The sequence below is a fragment of the Nansenia antarctica genome, assembly GCF_963989245.1.
Source record: "Nansenia antarctica genome assembly, chromosome: 18".
Classification (NCBI taxonomy): Eukaryota; Metazoa; Chordata; class Actinopteri; order Argentiniformes; family Microstomatidae; genus Nansenia; species Nansenia antarctica.
This window is the reverse complement of record NC_137691.1, coordinates 3,243,142-3,253,141: the sequence shown is the minus strand read 5'-3', so window position 1 is coordinate 3,253,141 and position 10,000 is coordinate 3,243,142. Positions and strand designations below refer to the sequence as shown.

Here is a 10,000-nt window from a genome sequence, read left to right as displayed (position 1 = left end):
GTTCTACCACCCCCAGTATCCTTACATTTTCAAAATCACATCAGGATAAGCTAGTATGTAGCTATTTTGCTGCTTTTCTGTGTAGGAGGCAGGCTAATTTACAAGGCGGACAACTAGTGGTCGTTGTGTGTAAGTAGCAGCTTCCCCTTGTAAAGATTTTTGACCATGGAAACCTCCATCACCTGGGTTGGAGTTGGGGGCGGGGCCGTCTAGCAGTCCGCTGCGCTCTGATTCGCTGCTCCACCTGTCCATCCAGGTTGCGCCGGTGGACGGCCCTCCCTGAGGGGGAGGAGTCTGCTGCAGCTGCTCCAGGAGCTCGGCCAACTGGGTGTGTCCCCGGGAGCGGGCGATGTTGAGTGGCAGGCGGCCCAGCGAATCAGGGATGGCCAGGGCCCGCGGGTCCCACTGGTACAGGACCAGAGCTGCCTCGGTGTGACCCAGAGCACACGCCCACATCTACACACACACAGTCAGGTTACACACACTAATACACACACACAGTATATATAATACACACATTAATACACACACACACGCCCACATCTACACACACACACAGTCAGGTTACACACACACACACACACACACACACACAGTCAGGTTACACACACACACACAGAGTATATAATACACACATTAATACACACACACACACACACACACGCCACATCTACACAGACACAGAGTCAGCTGATACACATACTAATACATAACCATACACATGCACACAGAGAGAGAGAGAGAGAGAGAGAGAGAGAGAGAGAGAGAGACAGAGAGAGGGAGAGGGAGAGAGGGAGAGAGGGAGAGAGAGACAGAGAGAGAGAGAGAGAGAGAGAGAGAGAGAGGGAGGATGTCAGGTTAAGTCAGCGTATCTTACCAGCGGGGTGCAGGAGAAGTGGTCCACATTGAGGGGGTCTGCCTCCAGCTCCAGGTCTATGCTGTCTGCATGCTTGGTGCTGCGCAACAACACAGGGTACAATTACTACCTGTGGGTGCAGTGCATACAGTGTGTGTGTGTGTGTGTGTGTGCGTGTGTGTGTGTGTGTGTGTGTGTGCGTGTGTGTGTGTGTGTGTGTGCTGATGTGTGGTAGGTCCATGTCCCAGCTCCAGCTGTGTTGTGGGTCTGTGCTCACTCATACAGCGTGTGTGTGTGTGTGTGTGTGTGTTGGTCTGTGCTCACTTATAGAGTGTGTGTGTGAGTGTGCTCACCGCCAGCGTGTGTGTGTGTGTGTGTGTGTGTGTGTGTGTGTGTGTGCTCACCGCGTGTGTGTGAGTGTGCTCACCGCCAGCGTGAGTGTGTGTGTGTGTGTGTGTGTGAGCGTGTGTGTGCGTGTGTGTGTGTGTGAGCTCACCGCCAGCGGATGAGGGTCTGTATTAACCCCGCGTATCCCTGGGCGGCGGCCAGGTGCAGCAGGGTCATGCCCCGGGAGCTCCGGCTGTGGACCAGCTGATTGGACGACACCCAGCAGGGGCGGGACATCATCTTCTCACACACCACCACCACGCGCCCCTCGAATGACGCCTGCCCTGGAGAGAGCTGGAGGGAGGGAGGGAGGGAGGGAGGGAGGAGGGAGGGAGGACAGGGAAGAGAGGGAGGAGGGAGAGAGGGAGGGAGGGAGGGAGGGAGGAGGGAGAGAGGGATGAGAGAAGGAGGGAGGTGGGGGGTTAAGGGGGGTAGAGGCCTGCAGATTAATCCTAATGCTTACAGTGGCAACTACACAAATAGATTTTCTTTAAAAAAAAATTGTATGAAAGAAAAACCGATAGAACTTTACATTTAGAGGTGAACACTTTATGAACTCAGTCACCCTACCTGGGCCTGGTGGTCAGCACCTCCTCCTCCCTCTCCTCCTCCTCCTCCTCCTCCGACTCCGACTCCTCCCCCGGCCGTTGCCGTGGTTACTGAGCTCTGATTGTGATTGGTTATCTCGGCCATCCTCTGTTCCATCTGCTCAAGACGCTCCAAGATGGACATCCTGAACTGGGTATCTACGGAGGCACGGGAGGGACACACAGCGCGGTCGAGGGTGACTGGGTTGGAAAAGCTAAGCTAAGTTATCGTCATCTAAGTGTAAAAAAAAAAAAAAAAGATCCCAAATCAGATTCCCTGACAGGAAGTGGAAGGTTGATGGAAAGGCAGGAGAGTAAGAAGTATATAATATTGTTTATGGAGGAGAGCGAGAATAAAGCTCTGTCACCAGAGAGTAACAGACCAACATCTGAGGGGACTCAACCCATAGCGAATGTGTGTCTGTGAGAGAAAGAGGGAATTGTGATGTGTGTGTGTGTGTGTGTGTGTGTGTGTACCGTGCCTATGTATGTGTGTGTGTGTGTGTATGTATGACTGCGTGTCTTTGTTCAAATGCTGCTGCAGTGTTGCTGCAGTGCAGATTATGTCATCCCCACCTGCTGCTCTCTCTCTCTCTCTTTCTCTCTCTCTCTCTCTCTTTCACTGTCTCTCTCCCTCTCTCTCTCTTTCTCTCTCTCTCTCTCTCTTTCACTGTCTCTCTCCCTCTCTCTCTCTTTCTCTCTCTCTCTCTCTCTTTCACTGTCTCTCTCCCTCTCTCTCTCTTTCTCTCTCTCTCTCTTTCACTGTCTCTCTCCCTCTCTCTCTCCCTCCCTCCCTCTCTCTCTCTCTCTCCCTCTTTCTCTCCCTCTCTCTCTCTCTCTCTCCCCCCCCTCTCTCTCTCTCTCTCTTTCACTGTCTTTCTCTCTCTCTCTCTCCCTCCCTCTTTCTCTCTCTCTCCCTCTTTCTCTCTCTCTCACTCTCTCTCTCTCTCTCTCTTTCCCTTAGGATGCGGCACACGCGCTGAGCAGAGGAGGAGGGGCAATAACAGTGTCATTAGGGCTCCGCCCCTTTAACACCTATGGCAGCCAATCAGCAGAGAGCAGACGTCTGCCCGCGCGAGGCACAACCGAGAACTCATCTGAATGAAAAGATAAACAAACTGAATATCAGGTGGAAGAGACTCAGAATCAATTATACACTCACACACACACACACACACACACACACACACACACACACACACACACTTATTATCACCACATTAATGTATAATATAGATAGATAGATAGATGGATAGATACAGAGAGAGAGAAAGAGAGAGAGATAGATACATAGATAGATAGAAAGAGAGACAGAGAGACAGAGAGATAGAGAGAGAGAGATAGATGGATAGATAGATAGATAGATAGATAGAGACAGAGACAGAGACAGAGAGGGAGAGGGAGATAGAGAGATAGAGACAGAGAGAGAGGGAGAGATAGAGAGATTGAGATAGATAGATAGAGAGAGAGAGAAAGAGAGAGAGAGAGAGATAGATGGATAGATAGATAGCAGTGGAGAGTTGTCTGCAGGATTACTCTGTTCTGCTGCTTATTGCATCAGTTAGCTGCATGTGGCGGTCCAGCCACACACTCACACACTCACACACTCACACACTCACACACACTCACACACTCACACACTCCTCCACACACCCCACTTCCTGTCCCTCAACTAAACACTACTTGTGTCTCTGAATGTATGTGTGTGTGTGTGTGTGTGTGTGTGTGGTGTGTGTGTGTGTGTGTGTGTGTGTGTGTGTGTGTGTACTGTATGTATGTAAGTATGTAGGTAGGTAGGTAGGTAAGTGTGTATGTATGAATGTATGTATGTAAGTATGTATGTAGGCAGGTAGGTAGGTAGGTAGGTATGTGTGTATGTATGTATGTATGTATTGTGGGGGAATTTTAACATACACAGATTCAACTCTGGAGTTGCAAGACTATACTTCAATAAAATACCAATACATAGATTTAAAGTTCACTCTTTGAGTCTTATTAAATCCACCACAGTATCCCTGTGTGTCTGTTAGGGTGTCCCTGACACGTGCGTGCAGGATCTCAGGACTCTCAACCGGTTTTTAAAGCAGATTCACTCCAAAGGCTGCGAGTTGAAAGTTCAGCCTTTGCTGCCCCCTAACCCTAAAATAGGACTAACGTCAGTGTCGTACACACACACACACACACACACACACACAAAACACCACACAAAGTGCGTCAGTGACTCGCGGAAAGGACAGTCCTTGCCGGTGGTAAACCTGACCAGAGCATTGCTAATGTCACACTCTTTTTTCTTTCTGTGTTTTGTTGGCCTCCTCCAGGCCAGTGTAGCATAGATGTAGTGTAGATGTAGCCTAGCCTAGCCTCCTCCAGGCCAGTGTAGTGTAGTGTAGCTGTAGTGTAGCCTACCTGTTTTAATTATAGCCTAGCACTTGTTTCCAACAGCCAGTTGAAGCTCTGCAGCAAACTCTGTTTTGACCACTGCTCACTCTCCACTAGTTATAACTTTCCTCTCTCTCTCTCTCTCCCTCCCTCTCTCTCTCTCTCTCACTGCCTCTCTCTCTCCCCCCCCTCTCTCTTTCTCTCTCTCTCTCTGCCTCTCTCTTTCTCTCTCTCTGCCTCTCTCTGCATCTCTCTCTCTCTCTCCCCCCTCTCTCTTTCTCTCTCGCTCTGCCTCGCTCTTTCTCTCTCTCTCTGCCTCGCTCTGCATCTCTCTCTCTGCCTCTCTCCCCTCTCTCTCTCTCTCTCCCCCCCTCTCTCTATCTCTCTCACTGCTCACTCTCCACTGCTTATAACTTCTGCTTGTCTTTTAAAGGCTTCAAGTTGTGATGATTCTCCTCGCTCAGTACAAGGATTGTTCTTAAGCTACCGGGGACACACGTGGTAGGGCTACTAGTAAAAGTAACACACTTTTCTCTCTCTCTTTTTTTTTTTAAAGAGTAGAAATTATGTTTTAATAGGCCTATTGGGAAACATAATACACGTTTGAGAAACGGAGAGAGGGAGGAGGGAGGAGGGACAGAGAGGGAGGAGGGAGAGAGAGGAGGAAGAAGGGGGGGGGGGGTTGGAGTGGTCGGGGTAGAGGCCTGCAGATTTAACCTACTGTTTACAGTGGGAGCTACACAAATAGACCAACATTTTCTTTAGAAAACATTCGAAGTAAACAGAGATAGAGAGATAGATCTATGATGTTTGTGTCGTTGTAAAAGAGAAAGTGCAACTCACTAACAGCAGCATGTAGAGCATGCTAGAGTTGTTATCAACTTGGCACTGACAGAACACATTTGCTCATTAAAGCACGTTGAGCTGCAACGTTTGCAGAAAAAGTGCTATACAAATAAAAGTTATTATTACTATTATTAAAAAGTCCAACAAACTGAGGGGCTACGAAAAGTCAGAGACGGTTAACATGGTCTGAAACACAGATGCCGGTGGGTTGAAGCCTTAATTAGTTTCAGTCCTACGTCCATCAGTCAGTGCTTTGTTATTATGAGGTACTTTTTTGAGGTTCTTATCTTAATCCGAGAGAGAGAGAGAGAGAGAGAGAGAGAGACAGAGAGAGAGAGACAGAGAGAGACAGAGAGAGACAGAGAGAGAGAGAGAGAGAGAGAGACAGAGAGAGAGAGAGAGAGACAGAGAGAGAGAGAGAGAGAGAGACAGAGAGAGAGAGACAGAGAGAGACAGAGAGAGACACAGAGAGAGACAGAGAGAGACACAGAGAGAGACAGAGAGAAAGAGAGAGAGAGAGATAGACAGAGAGAGAGAGAGACAGAGAGAGAGAGAGAGAGAGACACAGAGAGAGAGAGACACAGAGAGAGAGAGAGAGAGACAGAGAGATAGAGAGAGAGAGACAGAGAGAGACACAGAGAGAGACAGAGAGACAGAGAGAGACACAGAGAGAGAGAGAGAGAGACACAGAGAGAGAGAGAGAGAGACAGAGAGAGAGAGAGACAGAGAGAGAGAGAGAGTTGTTATGCGCGCCGTTCTACTTAGTTTTTGTATTGTTTGTTAGGCACCTTTTAAATAACAGACAGTGGTTCCACCAGGTAACAAAGGTGGTTGTGAATGATAGATAATATAACAAAAACACAACTTAACGACAGAAGTGTAGGCCTACTACAGCCAAACAACAGCTCTCGGTTAACACGCCTCGACTCAACAAACACCTGCAGTTTATCATAGCCTTAGGATAGAGTTGCGTCTCCCAGCCTCTCTTGCCTTATTATAGTCCTCTCATTATCATCATCATCATCATCATCATCTCTCTTATTATTTACTCTCATGGTCCTGCAAACACCCATTCGGAAGTAGGCTAAACGCGTTAAACACACACACACACACACACACACACACACGGAAAGCATAAGGCTAAAGCAACTACTAACCCGAACCTGCGAAGGCTGCCTCTCTGTGCTCCTCTTTGTCCTTCTAGCCTGGTTTCAGACTGAGGTGCGCATAATGTGTGCGCTACTATAAGCAACAACAATAGAACAAAGTGGAGTAGCTGGGCTGAGAGAGGGAGGGAGGGAGGGAGGGAGGGAGGGAGGAGGGAGGGAGAGAGAGGGAGAGAGAGAGAGGGAGAAGGAGAGAGAGAGAGAGAGAGAGAGAGAGAGAGAGAGAAAGGGGTGGACGTGAGAGAGGGAGGGAGAGAGGGAGAGAGAGAGGGAGAGAGAGAGAGAGGGAGGGAGGGAGAGAGAGAGAAGGAGAGAGAGAGAGGGATGGACGAGAAGGAGAGAGAGAGAGAGGGAGGGAGAGAGAGAGAGAGAGAAAGGAGAGAGAGAGAGAGAGGAATAGAGATCCTCCTCCCCTCCTAATTTCTTTTGCCGTTTGTCTGTCGCTTATAATAAACCGGGCACATGCAGGGAAACAGACGCGCGCTTGAAGTCTAGCCGCCGGGAATAATAATAATAATAATAATAATGATTATAATTATTATAATAATAAAGGAAGGGAAGGTTTCTGAGCTCCCGGTGACTCCTCGGTCACCATCGGTGGGACAAAAAAAAAACGGGGAAACCAAAAGGAGTCAGAGCGAGTCTACCGGAGGGGAGAGACGGAGAGGAACAATGCAACGATCGCACTGCGCGCACGGGAAACATTTGAAATATTATAATGATGTCATCTCTTTGGCGCATGTCAATCCATATCGCACAGATTGAGTATACTATAATAACATGTCTCTCACGTGTCTCCGTTGTATGTAGCCTACGCTACAATGTTATGCCTCTCCGTGGGTTGAATCGGATAAGCTATCGCAAGGTGATTGTTGAGATATTATAGGAGCACCTTGGTGCAAAGGCTATGTTGTAATAATAATAATAATAATAATAATAACAATAATAAAAATAACAACTTTTTATTTGTAGCCTATAGCACTTTTCCTGCAAACGTTGCCGCTCAAAGTGGTTTAATCATTAGCCTATATAATCATCATTTAATCATTTAGTTACTTAAAGGCAAAATTTAAAAAGATCGGTTTTTAGTCTATATATATTTTTTTTTAAATGCAACATATTTGCTGAGGTCGCATCCACACGCTGTCTCATCCAATGCCCTTGGCCACGGGGTCCAGGGTGACCATGTTTCTCTCCGCGCTCAGGCGACAGAACAGAACCTGCTTAGCCCTCTCATCTGTCTCTCTGTGCGGCTGAAGGGAGCCGCACCGCCGCACCACCGCACCACCGCACCCTGCGTCTGGAGCCGCATTGCCGCATTGCGCAACAAGAGACGGGAGCGAACGCGGTGAAAACCCTCTCACCTCTTAGCCAACAACAACAACAACAACAACAACAACAACAACCTTTATTTGTATCGCACTTGTCCTGCAAACGTCGCAGCTCAACGTGCTTCAACAAAATAACTAAATAATATAAGAATGACTATAATATTTAAACAAGTAGGCCTAAATACAGATAGCCTACAAATATATACAATATATATAAATATATAGATTCATCAACTAACATTAAAAGATACATTTAATGATCTTGATTAATCAATTAATTTCAATAACCTCTGGTAGCGCTATAGGCTACCAAATGCGCTATACACTTTAGGATCGCAGAATTACTCTGTTGCATAGGAGACCCGCTGTAAACTACTATTTTTTTTAATTTTATCTTTGACAAGATAAGCTTGTCCATTCGGGACCGCGGAACACTCAACACAATGAGCTCTTCAACGTGCTATTAGTCTCAGTCAATCAATATCGGAATGAATAAGACTTTTAAAAAATATTATTATTTCCATTCAACAATTACAAGAATTATTGTCTATGCCGTAAAACCCTTTCAAACAACATCAACGGCATCAACAACAACCAACAACAACAACAACCAACAACAACAACCAACAACAACAACAACCAACAACAACAACCAACAACAACAATCAACAACAACAACAACCAACAACCATCAACAACAACAACAACAACAACCACCACCACCACCACCAACAACAACAACAAAACAGTAATTACACCAGAAGAACCCCATAGCTATAAGCTCCCAGTAACAGGTAGCCTCATTTCAGAGCGCTCAGGCTCCACATCCTCTCCCCCTCCCCCCTCCCCCCCCCAGAGACCACAACACAAGTCTTCTTGATTCTTAACAGCGCCCTTTCAGAAGAAACAAAATGAATTATGTTGCAACAACGGCTTTAACAACCCGCCTCTGTCTGTCTCATAAGCACGACTCAGACGTCAGTAAACCACCGGTTAAACACACTGTGAAGCACTTCTGTTAAACACACTGTGAAGCACTTCTGTTGAACACACTGTGAAGCACTTCTGTTAAACACACTGTGAAGCACTTCTGTTAAACACACTGTGAAGCACTTCTGTTAAACACACTGTGAAGCACTTCCCTGTTAAACACACCCCAAAGCACTTCTGTTAAACACACTGTGAAGCACTTCTGTTAAACACACTGTGAAGCACTTCTGTTGAACACACTGTGAAGCACTTCTGTTAAACACACTGTGAAGCACTTCTGTTAAACACACTGTGAAGCACTTCTGTTGAACACACTGTGAAGCACTTCTGTTGAACACACTGTGAAGCACTTCTGTTAAACACACTGTGAAGCACTTCTGTTAAACACACTGTGAAGCACTTCTGTTAAACACCCTGTGAAGCACTTCCCTGTTAAACACACTGTGAAGCACTTCTGTTAAACACACTGTGAAGCACTTCCCTGTTAAACACACTGTGAAGCACTTCCCTGTTAAACACACTGTGAAGCACTTCTGTTAAACACACTGTGAAGCACTTCTGTTAAACACACTGTGAAGCACTTCTGTTAAACACACTGTGAAGCACTTCTGTTAAACACACTGTGAAGCACTTCTGTTAAACACACTGTGAAGTACTTCTGTTAAACACACTGTGAAGCAGTTCTGTTAAACACACTGTGAAGTACTTCTGTTAAACACACTGTGAAGCAGTTCTGTTAAACACACTGTGAAGCACTTCGGTTAAACACACTGTGAAGCACTTCTGTTAAACACACTGTGAAGCAGTTCTGTTAAACACACTGTGAAGCACTTCCCTGTTAAACACACTGTGAAGCACTTCTGTTAAACACACTGTGAAGCACTTCGCTTCGAAGCACTTCGTCTTTGATCCCCAGCTGACCAAGTGTCCTTGGGCAAAACACAGAACCCCACATTTCTCCCAGTGAGCGGGCTGGCGCCTTGCATGGTAACTTGCCGCCATTGGTGTGTGAATGTGTGCGTGTGCGTGTGAATGGGTGAATGGGTGAATGAGAGGCCATTGTAAAGCGCTTTGGAATAAAGCTCTATATAAGTGCAGACCATTTGTGTGTGCATGGTGAGAGAGAGGGGGAGCTGATGGTGGTTGTCCATGGCGCTGAAACCATAAGGACTTCCTGTCCTCCACCTGCACTGACAGGAAGTAGCGGGGCCACGGAGGGTCACTCTGCAACACTACTGGAATATGATTGGAGCAGCAGGTAGTCTAGAGGTTAGAGAGGCAGGTAGCCTAGAGGTTAGAGAGGGAGGTAGTCTAGAGGTTAGAGAGGCAGGTAGCCTAGAGGTTAGAGAGGCAGGTACCCTAGAGGTTAGAGAGGCAGGTAGTCTAGAGGTTAGAGAGGCAGGTAGTCTAGAGGTTAGAGAGGTCAGGTAGTCTAGAAGTTAGAGAGGCAGGTAGCCT

At 47.0% G+C, this 10,000-nt stretch overlaps 1 protein-coding gene across 1 annotated transcript in view; it reads right to left on the bottom strand.

Annotated features, from left to right (window-relative positions):
- camta1b (calmodulin binding transcription activator 1b) overlaps positions 1-10,000 on the bottom strand; it is a gene marked incomplete at both ends in the record, with an annotated part of 62,202 nt that overhangs the window by 4,947 nt on the left and 47,255 nt on the right. Inside the window, 4 exon segments of the mRNA XM_080548499.1 lie at positions 183-456; positions 878-956; positions 1,353-1,537; positions 1,814-1,989. Coding sequence (XP_080404625.1) covers positions 183-456; positions 878-956; positions 1,353-1,537; positions 1,814-1,989 — 714 coding nt within the window.